Here is a 20,578-nt window from a genome sequence, read left to right on the forward strand (position 1 = left end):
AAGGGAAAATAGGCTAAAAGCTTCCTGATGGTGAGATCTGATAGAATGAGGAACATTCTGCCAAGGGAAGCGCCAGAAGCCCCATTGCTTGAGTTTTTTAGAGATAGACCTGGGAGTTGAAAATGTACTAACAATCTTGCAGCAGCAGGGGAAAGACTAGATGACTTAAGTATTTTCAATCTCTAACTTCTACAATAGGATGGCAGATGCTAGTTGTGGGGAGGGCTGATCATTCTCTCATCCCATCTCCCTCCTCAGCCCTACGGGGCTCTGTCATCTTTCCTGAGAGCTTCATTTTGGTAGTGTGTGCCGGAAGTGTGGTTTTCAGGTACATGCTCTTCATTAATCTTCTCCCCGTTGCCTATCAGCCAGCACGGGAGAACACATTTCCTGGTCCACACATCAAAAAAGCACTTTATCCCTAACTTTATTGCTCAGCTTCTAGATGGCACAAAGTCACACAGGTCAGTAGCCTTTACATTATTGATGGGTTGATATTGCCAACAGTCTCTTAACCCATAGTAACCTGGGTCAAATTTTTGTGCTCCCTAAGGGCTGCTACAGTATTAGAATTAGCAGAGCGAGAATCACCATTAGAAATGTCGTTTGGTCTGGAGGCTCTCAGAGCACACAAGGAATGATAGCAGGGACCACAACAGCATTCACAAGTTATTAAACTTCCTCGTCTTAAAAAGCTTACTACACAGATAATCAATGCCACAGTTACAGATATATAAATGAACATGTAGCAATACCAAAAGGTGTCCAGCATAAATGCTCTCACACTCACATCTCCAAGGGTACCACCAAGCTAGGTGGCTCTCTCGGTAGATGGTCATTTGTGGAGGGTCTCTTGATGGATTCTTCCTCTCTGTTCATGCTGATGAACCCCTTTTATGCTGAGTTACACTCACACCCATAACCCCTATACATATGCATGAAAGTTCCAACCCCTTTGTCCTTATCAGGGCTTCCAAACCCCATAAAATTTGGGGTGTCCCGCTTTTCAAAGGCTAGTCTCTTAGTTCCCCTTATTTGCATTAGCATTTACATCAACACGGCCCCATGGCAACCTGCAGTTGCTGCAGAATTGTCTATGTTGTTACAATTGGGTGCCTTGCAGTCCTGACAGGTACATTGCAGCCAGGGCGGGGGCTAGGCTGCCCAGGCAGCCCGCCGTGGCCTGCTGCGCCGCGCCGCCCTTCCTCGGCTCCCTCCCCCCCCGCCTCCCTCAGCGCCCAGAGCCGTCAGCCAGCGAGGACGAGCGACGGGCGAGGGCACTGGCATGACTGCTGGAGGGACCGAGCCGCGGGGAAGCAGAACAGCGCGCGCGGCCGGCGCGGGGGCGGGCGGCGGTCCCGGTCCGCCGGTCCGCGCGGGCGGCTCGCTTGAGCTGCCGCAGTCATGCCGGAGGGGGAGGCCGAGCCGCCTGGACGAGCCTCCCTCCTGTCATGCATGCCTGCGGCGTCCGCCGCCGCGGCTGGACGTGGACCTCCGCGCATGCGACTGCGGCAGGTCCACCGGCCCAGCCTGCCGCCCCCTAGATTTGGCCGCCCTAGGCAACAGCTTGGTTTGCTGGTGCCTAGAGCCGCCCCTGATTGCAGCATATTTCCCCAAACATCACTCATTGTCACATTCTTTATAGTCATCTTGTAATGTTACTGGTACAGGATTATTCCTGGATTACTGGCTTATGTCAACCCTTCTTTTAGGCCTGAGGCCTAATGCGGCTAACCTAAAATCGTACCAGCCGCAGCCTGTAGGGCCTGCATTACAGCCTGACTTTGCTTACCTACCTAATACACACTGTTCTCTCATAAATGTTTGTCAACCTTCTACCCTTATAATACTACCCTTCTTATTCCTATACTATGCCTAAATCTATTCATCATGCATTGATTACATCTCTATTGCTGTGGTCAATTCAGAACACAATTAAATGATTATATGAAATAATTGGCTACAGCTCCATTCGCCTTTAGGATTCTCTGAGCTCTCCCTGGCTGCTGAGCCCAGCTAGATGACACAATGAGCTTGGTACCACACCACAAAGGCTACGTCTACACTACAAAGCCAGGGGGTGATTCCCAGCTTGCCAACACATAGTCGTAATAGGGGAATGAGGAGAGAGTATAAATGCCACAATATCATGGGCAGCCTGGGTATGTGCTGCCGCTGCTCAGGCTACCATGGCTACCCTACTATGTATATTTATGCTAGCTGTCATCAGACTAGCACAAGAACATGAATGCAAGCTTGGAATCACACCCCTAGCTCAGAGTGTAGACAAAGGTAAAGTCAGGAAGAGCTAGAATTTGGCCCTGAGTAAAGAAACATATTTTTAAAAAACCCTTTATAAGCTTTCCTTCTTGTTCTCACACAGGTATTCATGACTGTGTAACTTAAATAGAGACAGTTGCACATACATCTTCAATTGCAGGATCAAGCTTTAATTATATGATCCCTCAGGATAGACATTTTTTAAATAAAAAAAGTATTCCATTGCCGCTAAGATAGAAGAAAAGACAGAACTGGACTCATACTATCAAAGGCTGCATTGCCATAACCTTACCCTTAATTTTTCAGTGAAAATGACGCATCTTCTGAGAATGAACGACTTTTAAGCCGAAGCATGGACAGTGATGAAGAAGCTGCTGTTGATAAACAAGGGACCCCAGACCTGTGTTTGTTATCTTTAGTTCATCTCACCAGGGACAAATCTTCTACAAATAACAAATCAACTGGGGTAAGGCTTTTTTCAAAACTGAAAATGGAGAAGTATTTTGATAGTTTTTAAAAAAAAATACATGCACAAATCACCACAATAAAACAATGAATCACAATGCAGATCAAACTAATCTACAGGAAATTTTTGCAAGGTAATAAGAAATTGTCTGACAATCTCATCTATAGAGACAGCATATAATATTCCTTCAATATGCCAAAAATGCTGTATGTGCATATAAAATGCACTGTTAATGGCTGAGAAATTAAGCACCCAAAAGTCAGGAACTTCAAAAGAAAGTTTCCCCCAGCAATATTAACTCTGCTCTTTTTGAACACTGTACATTTTATGGTATAAATTTTAACAAAAAAAAATCAATACTACAGCAAGGCATGCATTTAAACCGGCAAATCAAGAAAGAAATATTGAGTCTTGGTTTTTCTGTTTAAATGCATGCCTTGCTGTATTATTGACTTTTTGTTAAAATTTATACCATAAAATGTACAGTGTTCAAAAGAGCACCATTAATGTTGCTGTAGGAACATGACTATATGGACAATGGACTAGCCTAGTGCTATAGTGGGAACCTTAACTTCTGAATTTCCTGACTTGTGTGCTTAAGCACAACATGCTCATTTCTACACCTTCATGTTTCATTAATATTATTTTTCATACTTAGTTTTCCTGTTTATTTTTCAAAGATACAAGAATCACATTGAAGGTGGCTCCAATATTGCAAAGAACCACACCTGCGCCATCTCACTGGTTGGTTTCTCTACTTGTGGCATACATTCCTTCTGGCTGGCTGGCTGGCTGGCTCCCTCACAGTGAATTTAAAGGCAGCTAAGGGCATATAAAGACATACGTAAGGTGCTTCAGCACATACCAAACTTTTTAACCCATGTTAACATTAAAGCATACTTAAAAAGAAAATGCACATATTCATATGGATATGTTTTATACTTTCATAGCTTTAAAAATACTATACCAACCACAATGAAGTCAGTCAGGCCAAGATAGAAGTTTGTAGCATCAACCATTTTTGGTTATCCAAAACTGAAAAAAAAACTTTGAAAAGTATCTTTTCACACTTGCATAGTTGGCTGAGATGATTTAGCTCAAAACTTTCCAAAATAGCTCATCTTTCCACTAAGACCAGATATAGGAAGTTTCAGCCCCATGGGAGATGCTTTTAGCTTTGCTTTTAGAAAGTTCTGAACAGCTGAAAAATATCATTAACCCTATGTATGAATTTTTGTTATCTGTCTTTAGGTATTTCTAGTGCACACATCATCATAGACTCTAGGCACATATTGTCTAGCTATACTTCACATTGGGTTGAAATCTGGTACACAGGTTCTCAGACCAAGTGGCAATGTCATAAGAAAAGGCTCTAAAGACTGTATATACAGTAGATACAGCCTCAGAAGCTTTTCTTTGGCTTGTAATCTTGTCTAAAGCATAGATAGATCTCTTATCCTAGACCTCTCCCCTGGAATACAGTTATGACGACTTGAGACCTCTTAACAAGTATAAAACAAGGTCTTTGATGGAAATACAGTTTGTGCTGAGACTCTCAGCTTCCATGCCTCGGATTTTAGGACCAAACCAAGTTCCATGCCTTGGAAGAGCAATAAAATACTTGGGGGGTGCAGAGAAAATAGTATTTATAAGATAGATCATAGAGCTCAATGGGTGTTGAGTGAGGATAAGGACAGCTAGAGAGAAAGGTAGAAAAATATAGAGAATTTCAAAGCTAGATTTGGCAGGCTCTTCGCCTTACTCTGGACTGCTCCTTCCTGTTTTAAAAAAGTATTATGCAATGAGTTACCACACAGAGGAGCCAAGATCAAAACAGAAAATGTAGCCATTTGCTTGTGGGCTAAGCACAGTGCAGAATCAGCAACCTCAACCTTTGGAAAAGAAGACAGCCTCTGGCATCCCTCTCGCTGGACTTGGGAGGGAGGTGTTAGTTAGTCTCTATCTGCCCCAGAGACAATCAGCACAGAAGGGAGGCTCTCAAATGGAGAGAGAAAATGGGGGATCCAAGATGCTTTAAGAGGAACTCTAAAAATCCCTTATGAAAAAAAAAAGTGAGCTCCTGACATGTTTATAAAACGGCTACTCCAAATGCACAACAGTTACTGCACTTAGAAAACCCCAAACTTGCAAGTTTTTATTATGAAATAAATAACACCAAGAATATGTAAAATCCATTCAATAGCTGTCTTCCCATCTCAAGCAGGCTTTTCTCAGGGTGTTTTCTAAATACATTTTTGACAACTGGTGAGTTTGCGAACCAAGTGCTTGAGTCCCATGATAAAGAGAATTTTTCTAATAGCTTGCTCCTAGCTAGAGCTGGCTGGAAGACAACAATTCTGTATTCTGACAACTTTCAAGGTTTTACAATTGTTTTCATTTGGCATTGGAACAAAAACAAAACCTTTTCAATGTTTTTGCAAAATAGAACTGTGTTAAAACATCTGGTTTCAGATTGAAAAGGTCAGGTCAATTCATGTCTCTCTCATCAGAAGTGATCAGAGAGCCCTGGACCTCAGAAACCCTTCTTGTTTAAATCAAGATGTCTCTGCTTCAGCTTTGACAAAAGAGCATATTTTGGCAAAAAAAAACATTTAATTGAAAATGTTCCAATTGGCATAATGGATCCCTAATGCCAACCAGCAACAATTCCTGCAAGTAGAGAATTAATTCATCACAGCTGGTCCAATCCTGTGTACCTAACAATTTGGGGCCCGCAGCTATAGTATTTAGTTTACTCTCTCCCTTGGGCAGGGTCTATAAAGGGAAATTAAATACTAAAACACTTAAAGCAGAAAGTTCATTAATCCAAATTACATGACACTGGGATACAGAAAAAGTGAGATCTCAGACAGTGGAAAGTGAAAGCCGAAAAATATTTTTACTCTTAGCTCATTTACACTTATCCTACTCGTCTATGACTCTTCAGAAGAGATCCTTGGAGGCTTCCTGTGCTAAGGCAGTGTGTTGAGAGTCTTCAAAGAGGAGCCTCTAGAGAGCACCTCAAGAGGTTGCATTGTGTGTCTGGTGCCTCTGTTTGCCTAGTAATTATCTCCTCAAGCGACTGAAGAAATAACAAGATACTAGTCTTTAAAATATGTTTTGTTGCTGCTCCCTTTAGATTCAAAGTCGAAGGAAAAAGATACTTGATGTGTATGTCAACGTATGTGGTGTTGCTGAAGGTGAGTGTGAACAAAATACATATAAACTGACTGTATAGAATTAGATCTTAACTACTGGCTATGGAATGTATTTCCTTTTGCCTTCATAACTGTCAAAAAATGGTCTACAAAGAGATAATCCACATTTGGGGTAAATTATAAATTGTATAATTTGTATTAGTTATTTAAGTAAATTGGATGAACACAAACTGATTAAAATATGTTCTGATAAGTTTAAAATTAAGATTTGGGAAGGATCAGATTTGTATTTCAGCTCTCAACTCCCTCAAGCCCTACTCCCCTCTGCCACCACATCCTGAAAACAGAAGTTTCCAAGTTGGACAGTTTTTAAGGGTTTAATTTGATTTAGCACCTGATTACCTGTGTTACCTAGGCACAGTGGACATGGATTCATTTCACTGCATCAAAGAGTACATAATCTTATTTAATTCTCTCTTTTTCTGTGTGTTCTATGGCTCAGAGCAATCCCAGCTCCCACAAGACCACTGGTATTGAATTTGAAATGGAAAAAGCTCTATCAGCCTCCAAATCAATTAAAGAGGGGTAAATACAAAAGTCAGAATCATAGAAGTGTAGGACTGGAAGGGACCTTGACAGGTCATCTAGTCCAGTGCCCTGCACTCGTGGCAGGATTATGTAATAACTAGACCATTTCTGATAAGTGTTTGTCTAACTACCTTGCAGGAATGATGGAGATTCCACAATCTCCCAAGGCAATTTGTTCCAGTGCTTAATTACCCTGACAGGTGGGACATTTTTCCTAATGTCCAACCTAAACCTCCCTTGCTGTAATTTAAGCTCATTGCCTCTTGTCCTAGCCTCAGAGGTTAAGGAGCACAATCTTTCTCCCTCCTCCTTGTAACAACTTTTATGTACTTGAAAACTGTTATGTCCCTCCTCAGGCCTCTCTTCTCCAGACTAAACAAATCCAATTTTTTCAATCTTCCCTCATAGGTCTGGTTTTCTAGATCTTTAATAATTTTTGTTGCTGTTCTCTGGACTTTCTCCAATTTTTCCACATCTTTCCTCAAACGTGGCACCCAGAACTGGACACAATACTCCAGCTGAGGTCTTGTCAAGCACAGAGTAGAGCGGAAGAATTACTTCTCATGTCTTGCTTACAACACTCCTGCTAATACATCCCAGAATGATGTTCGCTTTTTTTTTTTTTGGTAGTGTTACACTGCTGTCTCATATTTAGCTTATGATCCACTATGACCCCCAGATCCCTTTCTGCAGTACTCCTTCCTAGGCAGTCATTTCCCATTTTGTATGTGTAAGTGATTGTTCCTTCCTAAAAGGAGTACTTTGCATTTGTCCTTATTGAAGTTCATCCTGTTTACTTCAGACCATTTCTCCAGTTTGTCCAGATCATTTTGAATTATAATCCTATCCTGCAAAGCACTTCAATTCCTCCCAGCATGATATCGTCCACAAACTTTATAAGTGTATGCTCTATGTCATTATCTAAATCATTGATGAAGATATTGAACAGAACCGGACCCAGAACTGATCCCTACGGGACCCCACTTGATATGCCCTTCCAGCTTGACTGTGAACCACTGATAACTACTCTCTGGGAACGGTTTTCCAACCAGTTCTGCACCCACCTTATACTAGCTGCATCTAGGTTGCATTTCCCTAGTTTGTTTATGAGACGCTCATGCAAGACAGTATCAAAAACCTTACTACAGTCAAGATATATCACATCTACCATCCACAAGGCTTGTTACCCTAACTAAAAAAGCTATTAGATTGGTTTGACACAATTTGTTCTTGGCAAATCCATGCTGTTACTTATCACCTTATTATCTTCTAGGTTTTCAGAAATTGATGCTTAATTATTTGTTGCTGATACTGTCTCCTGTACTACATCTAGTATTATGGAGAAACTGTCTAGCAAAGAGCATCCATTCAACCACATGATCAGTGCTAATATTCACTAAGATCTCCTATGGAGGTACTTCAACAATAAAACTCTTGCAGGAATTTATATGCATGGAGGCAGTAGGCATCATGGTACCACCTGTGCTCATCTCATCCCTGCAAGACCACCTTCCATTTACGGAGGCAGAGAGAGTCAGGGGAGAGTTAAACACTGAGCCATCTGTGGGAGATGATTATTGTCTGCAAAGTGCTCTCTGTGCCATTAAATAACTGAATTTTGTACCATTAGAAAACTGGTGGCTGCTGGTCAGTTTGCAAAGCCAAAATGAAACTCTTGTAATGAAACATGCTTAGCTACATCTATTGAAGTGCTCACTAGGGATACATCTACAATATATTCCCTGGGATAGCTACTTCAGGATTAGCTGAGAAAGGGATACAGTAGTAAGGCAATACACAACTCAGTTAAGAATTCCATAGGATGAGAGATTAATAAGACGGATTTTTCAGTTTAGAAAAGAGATGACTAAGGGGGGATATGATTGAGGTCTATAAAATCATGACTGGTATGAAGAAAGTAAATAAGGAAGTGTTATTTACTCCTCATAACACAAGAACTAGGGGTCACCAAATGAAATTAATAGACAGCAGGTTTAAAACAAACAAAAGGAAGTATTTCTTCACACAACGTACAGTCAATCTGTGGAACTCTTTGCCAGAGGATGTTCTGAAGGCCAAGACTATAACAGAGTCCAAAGAAGAACTGGATAAGTTCATGGAGAATAAGTCCATCAATGGCTATTAGTCTGGATGGGCAGGGATGCAAAACCATGCTCTGAAGTGTCCCAAGCCTCTGTTTGCTGGGACCTGGGAATGGATCACTTGATGATTACCGGTGCTGTTCATTCCCTCTGAAGCCCCTGGCATTGACCATGTCAGAAGACAGGTTACTGGGCTAGATGGATGATTGGTCTGACCCAATATGGCTGTTCTTATGATCTATGTTCTTATCTTAATTATTTCCCACCCAAATTCACACATGTGTTCTTCTCTTATCCTTTCTCTTATCCTCTCTCCTGTTTCAGTTTTTTCTCTCTTTCAAGACTTTTCCAATTTGATACTGTCATTTGGGGCTATTAATTTAGGCCTACCCATGTCAAAATACTCATGTGAGAGTGACCCAAAGAGTTGAGTACCAGACAAACTGTGTTACTTATGATTTTTTGGAGTGTACTTATTATTTAATATTTTAAGATTATGCTAATAATAATAATATTATAGTACTGAACAAGGGAACATTTCTAGTAGTCATGAAGATCTGTATATAGAACTTCTGACTCTAAGAATTTTTACTTCATAGGTCTCAGTCCCACAGAGCTGCCATTTGATTGCCTGGAGAAGACCAGCAGGATGCTCAGCTCAACGTACAACTCAGAAAAAGCTATTGTGAAAACATGGCGCCACCTTGCTGAGAGCTTTGGCCTAAAGAGGGATGAAATAGGCGGTATGACAGATGGCATGCAACTCTTCGACCGCATCAGCACAGCCGGCTACAGTATCCCAGAACTTCTAACCAAACTAGTGCAAATTGAGCGGTTAGATGCTGTTGAGTCTTTGTGCGCAGATATTTTGGAGTGGGCACAAGTGATGCCTTCACCTGAACCAGTGGTTACATCCTGATGTGAGCATCATTTCCAAAGAATGTGCAAGAACATTGATACCAAGAGCGATGGTTCAAAGACATGGGGCACAGACTTAAAAGAATAGGTGGTTTTCTCATACACTACTCACATTGACTCCAAAGACTAAAGTGGGGCAAGATTTGCAACTGAATTTATCACCAACAAAATAAACAAGGGCAAAAATTCTTCTTTGAAGCTCAACATGAAATATTTAATTAAACAGAATGGCTTTTGTTAAACAGTTACTGATAGTAAGTGGACACTAATATCCATTTTTCACAAAGTTTACAAGTATAGGTACAGGTCAATCTGCTGATAGCCTGTCTGGCTTTGAAGAAAGCCCATTTAATTACTGTCTAAGGATAGTTCTATCACCTTGGGCTCTGTTCAATAATTTAAAATCTACAGTTAGATACAGTACCATGGAATACAGAGAAAGCTTACATATTTCTACCAGCTCTAACACATGTAATTGTAACCAATTGCATTCCTTATACATACTACAGATTTGTTGAATCAAGAAGTTCTTAGATTAACTTATTATTCTGTATGAAAAAAGTTACTAATGGAGTCTACATGATCCAAGTGCTTCAAATGACTGTATATACTGGTAAGAAAGATGGCAGTGATTGCTCTTAAGTTAAAAGGACAATATTTTTTCTATTCTCTGTATTTTTAACCAACCCTTGTCTATTGCATTACAAGACATTTTGCTTTCTCAGTATTAATGACGTCTGTGCTTCTTAAGTTATATTCCAAATAGAGGAATTCCAAACAAAAATGGTGCATACTCTAGAACTGCAGAAGACAAAGAACAAAAAAGGTAGATTCAGTAAAACACTTGAAAAAGAAGAAAATGTAGCAAATCAGGTGGTATTTGAAAAGCTGTGCTCTTGTAAAAATATGATATGAACACGAACACAGAGATCACAGGATTAAACAAACCATGGAAGCTTTATTTTGAGGTTGTCCACGGCAGCAACCTATCAACTTATTTGTTTAAAAGTTAACAAATCTCTATTTTTCTTGCGATAGTGGGTTTTTTAAACCTATAATTGTGGAGGCCAGAAGCCATTAGCTGTTAACAACCCAGTTGGTTAATTTACAGTTCAGTTCATTGCTCAATGGTGTGGTGACAGATTTCAGAGAGAGTTATCACTAAATTAAAACAAATTCCATGACTTACAAAGCAATACTTTTTTAATTACAAATTGCATGACTGAGCTAATGTGTTATAAAAATATCAGTGATATCCTTGAAACTAACAACCAGTTTTCCACCAGTGAGCATACAGAACTTATCTATGACAGGGCTATAATTATGTGCTGAATGTTTAATATCACCATGTAGCTTCTAATTTGCTGATCTTTTCGGTACTTATTTCGTGTAGTCTGGGAGCTACATAATTTAATTATCCTTTGAGTTTCTCTTTGAAATCTTCTTTTAGTACTTGTTCTATGGAAATTATAAAAATGCTTCCCTTAATTAGTTTGCAAATGCCAAATTTAATCATAATTCTGTCCTTAAAGGAAGTTTGCTGCTTCCTTAAAAAAAATACTTTCACATTTAAAAAACAGAGATAACAAAACCCCAATTGACTTCAGTGGGTCCAGGATTTCAGGCAAGATCTGAATTCTGCAGTTTGAGCCCAACTCTAATAAAAAGGAAAGTTGCTATTTTTCTTATGCCACTATATAACTACAGTGTTGTCCTACAACTATAGGACTGGTCTGACATTTATTGTTTCATTTAATATTAACATATTGTACACTTATGTAAAGACAAACAGTGATCATTTGTTTATTGAGCCTTGAGGAACATTAGGCCCTTGAAATTAATGTGCCAATGTGCACACAGACTATTTAACATTATTTTATTTGGTATACAGAGAATTTTTTATTGTGTTACACAAAAGATGTACAGGAATAAAACAGAATACTTCTGTATATCTTGCCTAAAGGCGTCATTTCTAATAATTTTGTTTAATGCTGTACATATAACTTATTAAATTGTATAATACGAATAAACATATATACTAATAAAATAAAGATATTGAACATAATATTAGTCATGTCTTCATTTAAATTGCTTATTGATCCAGACATCTGTAATTAAATAAATCACTCAAGGCTAGCAAGCACTTTATATTCCTGTGGAACAGACTGCCTACACAACATACACGGATGATTTGAAGTAGGAAAGGAAAGGCATTTGGGAGCCTAAATTCAGGCTCTTTTTATATATTATATAAATATATAAAATTATTATATATTGTATATATTATTATAATATATAAAAAGAGCCTGAATCTATATCTTGGTTTTGGTCTACACTTTGTGTACCTGTCATAAGGAATGGTGTGAAAAAAGCATGAAGTCACACATGGGGGGAAACAAAGGAAGTAATACACTTTTATTATCTAACTTGTGTGTCTGGAAAAATCAGGTATCCCAGACATTCCATTTAGCCAAGTTTTAAAAATAAATAGTTTTTAATCCACATTTTAGACAGAATTTTGTTTCTACCGGATGACAGAAATCAAACCCAAATACTCGACCAACCCATTGATAATTAGCCAACACCTTTCCAAAATAGAGAGGAGGGGAGCACCAGAGGCCATCCTGGAAAGCAGATATATTCTAATTTTTTCAATCAGAAGGCTCAACTATGATTTTTTTAGAAATATTTCTATCATTGGATGAGTGACAGATTCTAGTGCATTCTCTGACTTATATTTTAGGGAGACAAATTGCCCAAGGCAAGATATTGATATTGCCACTGCCTGTGTTTTAAACACACTCTGGATCAAGGCTCCCACATTTCCCTGTGAATGAACTCTAGCCAGATGCTATTTTATCTATGAAGCCACTATATACAGATTAATTAATAGAAGAGTATCACTGAGAACAAATGTCACAGAATTGAGATATAGGCAATACAACTACAATAAATACCTGTACAAACAGTGAAAGAGCAGTAAAATTATTTCTTAAAAATTAAGTGGTATCTAGAAAAAGATCATGTTTATATATATCTATAGTTTTAAAAAAGTAATTCCTTTAAAAACAATATTTAAAATATTTAAACAGTGTAAATTAATGTTTTGGTTTTTTTATTTTAGATTCCTGTTTCATTTCTCTCTCCCTTTTTCCCTGTAGTTCCAAACCCATGTATTGAGGCTACTATGTCCTGGGGCTGAAGGTGGTGTTTGTGTGCCATTTTTAAAAGCATCAAAGTGACTAAGCACCTGTCCCATTTTCAAAAGAATGAGACTTAAGCTTCTAACTGCCCAACTCATTTTTCGGAATGGGACTTAGGAGCATAAGTTACTTAGACATTTCAAATTTTTGCCCTAAGTATCTTTGAAAATCAATGGGACTTAGGCTTCTAAGTTACATTTTAAATTGGAAATCGGGCTTCTAAGTTACTTGGGGTATTTTTGAAAATTTTACCTATTGATTTATCCTCATTAATTACAATAGAATCTGCTTTCACACCGTACCCTTACACTCTCTCAGAACACACATTTTGGGAAAAATTCAGGACTGGAAGTGTGTTGGGGTCACTCTGAAAGCAGTAACCGAAGCAGCTGGAAGCCAAGTGTGACTGGTGTGTAGCTGGCAGGTTGCAGCTATATACACAGACACTCACGGCATGACCTGTATTCTGTTTGGCTGTTTGTGAGCGGCCCAGGTAGAAGTTATAGCACCACAGCATTGTGAGGCACCCATGGTTGCAGGGCAGGTGATGACAACCCCTCACGAGTCTGGATTGCACCCCAGAATGTGACACTCTGACCAGGGCACAAGACAAAGACATTACCACTGACAATGAAGGTGCTGCTTCGGGCCCCAGACTCAACAATGCCTGCCCCAGCACCACTGTCAACAGTGCCATCTTAAACAAAAAGCAAATGGAGGAATGCTCTGATACATTACTCAATGCTTTGTTCCCTTTCTTGGCAGATATAGGGACCAGAGATCTGCCTCTCCCAGCAACATCCTTGGAAGCCTTCTGTTTCTTCCTGGGCACTGACAAGGGTGAGCAATGCTGGGACTCATGAGCACTGGAGGCCCACTTCTCACAGATGCCAAAGACCTTGGCACCCTCTTCAACCAACAAGGCTCTGAAGGTGATCTCAAAGCAGCCTCCATCAAAAGAAACTTCAGCTTGGCCACTCAATCTTTTTCGTCCTTGATTTGAAGTCCTTGCAAATCTGGCACTGATCCTTAATGTGAGACTCACCCAAATACTTTAAACAGCTAGAGTGCAGGTCACTCATTGGCATCCGCTTCAACCATGAAAGACAGGGCTCAAAGCCCAGTGACCAAGGCATTCCTTGGTACCAACATGCAGAACCCCAAAATTGGAGAACCAAGAAAAGACTGTCACTAAACAAACTTTTCACTAACACTAAGAAATATACAGCTATGTAACTATATACAAGAAATACATCCTGACAAATCTTGCTAAAGCAAGACCAATAGATTCCAATAACTGTCATGGGCAGAATGAAGGAACTGACAGGGATCAGGGGAAGCTCCATCTTTTATACCTGCATGCAGTGGCACATGGCAGCAGAGGACACTTGAATTGTCCCAATGGGTACTGCTGGGTGAAAAATTTCCAACAATTGTGCTTGGGGCATGCACACACCAAGAGTGGAATGCACATGTTCAATCACTCAAAGAACCAAAATATTTAATCAGCTTTCATTGGACTGAATGCACAGGGCCAGTTAGACAGGCAGAATTGCAGGTCTCAATGGGTGGATGAAACGACGGTATAGGGAGGAGGGGTTTAGATTTATTAGGAACTGGGGAAACTTTGGGGAAAGGGGGAGCCTATACAGGAAGGATGGGCTCCACCTAAGCCAAAATGGAACCAGGTTGCTGGCACTTAACCTTAAAAAGGTCATAGAGCAGTTTTTAAACTAAGGGCTGGGGGAAAGTTGACAGGTGTGGAGGATCACGTGGTTCAGACAGAGACATCTCTTAGGGGAGGATCTAATAATGGAGATTCTCTATGTTCTAGTAAGGAGGAGAGTATGGAAGATAATAAAATACAGGTAGGATTTGATCAGAAACAGTCAAATGAAACAGAGTCCCATTCAATTACATCATGTAATGAGAGACAGCTACAAAGTGACAAGTTTTTAAAGTGCTTATATACCAATGCTAGAAGTCTAAATAATAAGACGGGTGAACTAGAGTGCCTTGTATTAAATGAGGATATTGATATAATAGGCAATGGCATCACAGAAACTTGGTGGAATGAGTCTAATCAATGGGACACAGTAGTACCAGGGTACAAAATATATCGGAAGGACAGAACAGGTTGTGCTGGTGTGGGAGTGGCACTATATGTGAAAGAAAGCGTAGAATCAAATGAAGCACAAATCTTAAACTGTACCATAGAATCTCTATGGATAGTAATACCATGCTCAAATAATAAGAATATAGCAGTAGGGATATATTACCAACCACCTGACCAGGATGGTGATAGTGACTGTGAAATGCTCAGGGAGATTAGAGAGGCTATTAAATTAAAAAACTCAATTATAATGGGGGATTTCAACTATCCTCACAATGACTGGGTACATGTCACCTCAGGATGGGATGCAGAGATAAAGTTTCTTGACACCTTAAATGACTGCTTCTTGGAGCAGCTGGTCCTGGAACCCATAAGAAGAGAGGCAATTCTTGATTTAGTTCTAAGTGGAACACAGGATCTGGTGCAAGAGGTGAATATAGCTGGACCGCTTGGTAATAGTGACCATAATAATGTTATTAAATTTAACATTCCTGTGGCAGGGAAAACACCACAGCGGCCCAACACTGTAGCATTTAATTTCAGAAAGGGGAACTGCACAAAAATGAGGAGATTAGTTAAACAGAAATTGAAAGGTACAGCACCAAAAGTAAAATCCCAACAAGCTGCATGGAAACTTCTTAAAGACACCATAATAGAGGCTCAACTTAACTGTATACCCCAAATTAAAAAACATAGTAAGAGAACTAAAAAAAAGCCACTGTGGCTAAACAACAAAGTAAGCAGTGAGAGGCAAAAAGGCATCTTTTAAAAAGTGGAAGTTAAATCCTAGTGAGGAAAATAGAAAGGAGCATAAACTCTGGTAAATGAAGTGTAAAAATATAATTAGGAAGGCCAAAAAAGAATTTAAAGAATAGGTAGCCAAAGGCTAATAGCAAAAAACATTTTAAGTACATGAGAAGCAGGAAGTCTGCTAAACAACCAGTGGGGCACTGGATGATCAAGATGCTAAAGGAGCACTCCAGGACGATAAGGCCAATGAGGAGAAACTAAATGAATTTTTGCATTGGTCTTCATGAGTGAGGATGTGAGGGAGATTCCCAAACCTGAGCCATTCTTTTTAGGTGACAAATCTGAGGAACTGCCCCAGACTGAGGTGTCACTAGAGGAGGTTTTGGAACAAATTGATAATCTAAACAGTAATAAATCACCAGGACCAAATGGTATCACTCAAGAATTCTGAAGGAACTCAAATGTGAAATTGCAGGACTACTAACTGTAGTCTGTAACCTATTATTTAAATCAGCTTCTGTACCAAATGACTGGAGGATATCTAGTGTGACGCCAATTTTTAAAAAGGGCTCCAAAGGTGACCCCGGCAATTACAGGCTGGTAAGCCTGCCTTCAGTATCGAGCAAACTGGTTGAAACTATAGTAAAGAACAAAATTGTCAGACACATAGAGGAACATAATTTGTTGGAGAATAGTCAACATGTTTTTTGTAAAGGGAAATAATGCCTCACCACTCTACTAGAATTCTTTGAGGGAGTCCAGTGTGTACTTAGATTTTCAGAAAGCCTTTGACAAGGTCCCTCACCAAAGGCTCTTAAGCAAAGTAAGCTGCCATGGGATAGGAGGGAAGGTCCTCTCATGGATTGGTAACTGGTTAAAAGGGTAGAAATAAATGACTAGTTTTCAGAATGGAGATAGGTAAATAGTGGTGTCTCCCCAGGGTCTGTACTGGGCCCAGTCCTAATCAACATATTCATAAATGGTCTGGAAAAAGGGGTAAACAGTGAGGTGGCAAAATTTGCAGATAATACAAAACTACTCAAGATAGTTAAGACCCAGGCAGACTGCAAAGAGCTACAAAAGGATCTCTCAAAACTGGGTGACTGGGCAACAAAATGGCAGATGAAATTCAATGTTGATAAATGCGAAGTAATGCACATTGGAGAACATAATCCCAACTATACATATAAAATGATGGGGTCTAAGTTAGCTGTTATCACTCAAGAAAGATCTTGGAGTCATTGTGGATAGTTCTCTGAAAATATCCACTCAATGTGCAGTGGCAGTCAAAAAAGCTAACAGAATGTTGGGAATCATTAAGAAAGGGATAGATAATAAGACAGCAAATATCATATTGCCTCTATATAAATCCGTGATATGCCCACATCTTTAATACTGCATGCAGAGGTGGTCGCCCCATCTCAAAAAAGATATATTGGAATTTGGAAAAGGTTCAGAAAAGGGCAACAAAAATTATTAAGGGTATGGAACGGCTGCCGTATGAGGAGAGATTAATAAGACTGGGACTTTTCAGCTTGGAAAAGAGACGACTATATGGGGGGTGGGTATGATAGAGGTCTATAAAATCATGACTGGTGTGACGAAAGTAAATAAGGAAGTGTTATTTACCTCTTCTCATAAGACAAGAGCTAGGGGCCACCAAATGAAATTAATAGGCAGCTAGTTTAAAACAAACAAAAGGAAGTATTTTGTCACACAACGCACAGTCAACCTGTGGAACTCCTTGCCAGAAGATGTTGTGAAGGCCAAGACTATAACAGGGTTCAAAAAAGAACTAGATAAATTCATGGAGAATAGGTCCATCAATGGCTATTAGCCAGGATGGGCAGGGATGGTGTCCCTAGCCTCTGTTTGCCAGAAGCTGGGAATGGGCGACAGAGGATGGATCACTTGATGATAACCTGTTCTGTTCCTTCCCTCTGGGGCACCTGACATTAGCCAGTCAGAAGACAGGATACTGGGCTAGATGGACCTTTGGTCTGACCCAGTATTGCCGTTCTTATGAATCAACCATGGCTTAATTTGAAAAACCTCTATAGTTCATTAAAGTAATGGGTTCTCTCCCATGCACACCTGATTATTTTGACCCACAGAAATTGGGGTCAGAACTTTTCATAAAAGCTACATGCAAAATTCAGGAGCATCCATTCAGCAAAGGGAGCTACAAGTCTAACAAGTAGCTTTGTCCAAAGTTACCTCTCCTATGAGTCATGAGGCAGCCGTTCCATACCTCCTAGTCATGCACAGTATTTCCTCTCCATGTTTCCTCTGTGGAAAACTATCAGCCTCATAAAAAGGAATATACTCCTATAATTGGGCACAAGACTGTGGATTGAAGACCTGTACCAAACCAAGTTGTCTTGGGCTGCACTGTTAGAGACACCATACTTCACATGAGAAGACACCTTACCCTGGCAGTAGTCCAGGTGGAAGTTAAAGATCATATGATACATTTCAGAAAGGGAAGAGGACAACACTGATGTGCCGGCCTACTTCTCCTTTCTTAATAATAATTGTAGAAAGTTATAGAAATGTGTGAGCATTAAACTATTGCTGAGAAAATAATAGCTCCCACAGTTACTGAAGTATCATAGCCCAGCTTCTGGCCACCAAGAAATAGGAGACCAAATTATTTGACATAAACCATTGAGCTTTCAGAAGCTACCAATCTGGGCCAGATTTGAATGGGTTATCTAGACCTAAAAGGCTCTGTATCAGATTATCAATCCCCCAAGCCTTTCAGTTCTATGGAAGAAAAACCTTAGCCTATAATTAAAGGATGCAATGTCACAGCTGTGAATTATGAATTTTGCTCACAGCTCTTTTTTAATTTGATGTGATAAATTAAACTATACATAGTAGACACTGATGCTTATTGTGAATGAAAGCTCTTAAGGAAAAAATATTGCTATAGGCATATCTTTTAGCTTTCAGTTTAATTTATCTGCTTAAAAATCTTTTCCCTATAATTTATTGTTAAATCCATTTATTTAAAACTTAAAAATAGAAAACTGACTCATATACAGTGAAGTTGGTAGATAACTATGAATTACATGCCATTATGAAAGAGAGACATTTGATTGGCTGGCAACAGTTAAAACTATGTAGGTATACAGTACAATTGTTCAGGCCAGGACTTGTTAGCCAATTTATTTCCCTGAATCCATTGTGTTTATGAAAAAGCAACAACCACCATGCATCCCAAACAGCAGCAACGTCTCTTTAAAATGTTCACTTACTTTGTTTATATTTTTATCAAAGTTTGTAGCTCAAACACAAAATATCTATTTGCCCACTTGTTAATGGGAAGTGGGAAGCTTTCCATGGTGAGCATGGTATAGTAAGACATGAAGTTCTGCAAAATGTATTAATTTTTTAAACAAAGTTTCTAGCCTTTGTTGTGAAGTAAACTTTCCAAGTTACCAAATGCAGAGCCTCTTCTGACCTGGCCTCTGTAGTGGCTCACAGCTTTGCCAAACAGCAGCAGAGTGAAATTAATCCAACTGTGGTCAGTTTCACAGCTTCTAAATCTGGTGGGTGCCACAAAACAGACAGGAAATTTGCTAGAGAAGCTGATAGCTCACAAAAAAGACACAGGGTGGGGGAAATTGGGCACAAAGCACAAGCAAAGAGATCAGGATGATAAACACATGACTTGCTGGTTACATATTTGTTCCCCTCTCATCCTCTCTCCACTGTTAAATCTGCACACAGCAATCCTATGCTTCAATTGCAGCATTCTTTTGCCTCTCCCTTCCAACAATGATGTCTTTCCTCAGGGAAAAATAGCAGTACACTCCATTTTTTTTTAAAAGACCCATACTTTAAGAGCCTACATGACTTTGGAACCTAAGTCTCATTTTCAAAAGTGATTTAACACTTAAGCTCCTAAATCCCATTGACTTAGTGTTTCAACTCTACATATGCTGTCACTGCTGGCTCACCTGGCTGCTGTACTGGACCCAAACCTTGGGTCTCATGTGCTCTTGGCTTGCTGGGGATGGGCAGAGCTTAGGTTCTGTCTACATATGTCAGGGGCAGATCTAATTTCTGACACCCTTCTTGGCAGTGACGATCTCACAGTCCAATTACGTAGGCCCTGAAACTAGTGCCAGCTTGCCCAAGCCTCCCTGGTAGCTGCTGCACACTCCCAGAGTTACACCCCAAAGCCGGGGCCTCTGATTTAGTTTCCCTTTTCAAGGGCTGTGACTGTGTAAGCAAGTAACACACAGACTCTGCAAATGAATATTGAAACACTCCCCACCCTCCTTTAGTCACAGAGAAAGCACAAGAGACATACCGATCTATAGAAAAATAAACCCCTGCACACAGGACCCAGACTCCATTTCCTCATCCATCCTGACCCCGTCCTCTGGGTCTTAATCAGCATCTTCCAGAGCATCTAGAATTCTTCACACACACACACACACACACACACACACACACACACACACACACACACACACACACACACACACACACACACACACACACACACACACACACACACACACACACACACACTTCTCAACTAGTCTTGTCTTCTGGTTCTGATCTCTCTCTGTTTGAACACGCACATAGAAGCCCTCCCGCTTATATGCAGTTTTTGATCATGATGCCTAGCTTAAGACCTCATGCCCTGGCCTTGCTGCATTCATATGCACTACCCCCTTAGTCACAGAGGGTGGTAGAGCTGATGGGAGACATTAGCAAATTAACAGGGTGCTTTCAGAGAGTCACCATTGTCCTGCTAGGGAAAGTTTATTCAGTGGTTGACGGTCCATAAGCTGTGTGATTAAAGGGCAGATGCCTAGCTGCCAACCCCATCCGTTCAACACACAAGAGCTACGATGCAGTGTAGTGGTTTAGCGGTTGGTTCCTCCCCCTTTAGCTCAGTGGGAGGCTCCTCCGCCTCACTACCTGTCAGGAGGCCACTCACAATTGGGGAATTAGCAGGGGAATAAATAGTCCGTGGCTCT

At 40.1% G+C, this 20,578-nt stretch overlaps 2 protein-coding genes across 2 annotated transcripts in view; one reads left to right on the forward strand and one right to left on the reverse strand.

Moving 5' to 3' along the window:
• EDAR (ectodysplasin A receptor) overlaps window positions 1-10,078 on the forward strand; it is a 99,535-nt gene extending 89,457 nt beyond the window's left edge. Inside the window, exons 11-13 of the mRNA XM_039529957.1 lie at window positions 2,587-2,746; window positions 5,886-5,946; window positions 9,194-10,078. Coding sequence (XP_039385891.1) covers window positions 2,587-2,746; window positions 5,886-5,946; window positions 9,194-9,513 — 541 coding nt within the window. The 3' untranslated portion in view covers window positions 9,514-10,078. The remainder of the gene's footprint in view (window positions 1-2,586; window positions 2,747-5,885; window positions 5,947-9,193) is intronic.
• The window catches only part of CCDC138 (coiled-coil domain containing 138), a 96,959-nt gene continuing 79,858 nt past the window's right edge, over window positions 3,478-20,578 (reverse strand). Inside the window, exon 14 of the mRNA XM_039529928.1 lies at window positions 3,478-3,568. Within this exon, the coding sequence (XP_039385862.1) occupies window positions 3,501-3,568 (68 nt within the window). The 3' untranslated portion in view covers window positions 3,478-3,500. The remainder of the gene's footprint in view (window positions 3,569-20,578) is intronic.

The sequence above is a fragment of the Mauremys reevesii genome, linkage group 1 (assembly GCF_016161935.1).
Source record: "Mauremys reevesii isolate NIE-2019 linkage group 1, ASM1616193v1, whole genome shotgun sequence".
Classification (NCBI taxonomy): Eukaryota; Metazoa; Chordata; order Testudines; family Geoemydidae; genus Mauremys; species Mauremys reevesii.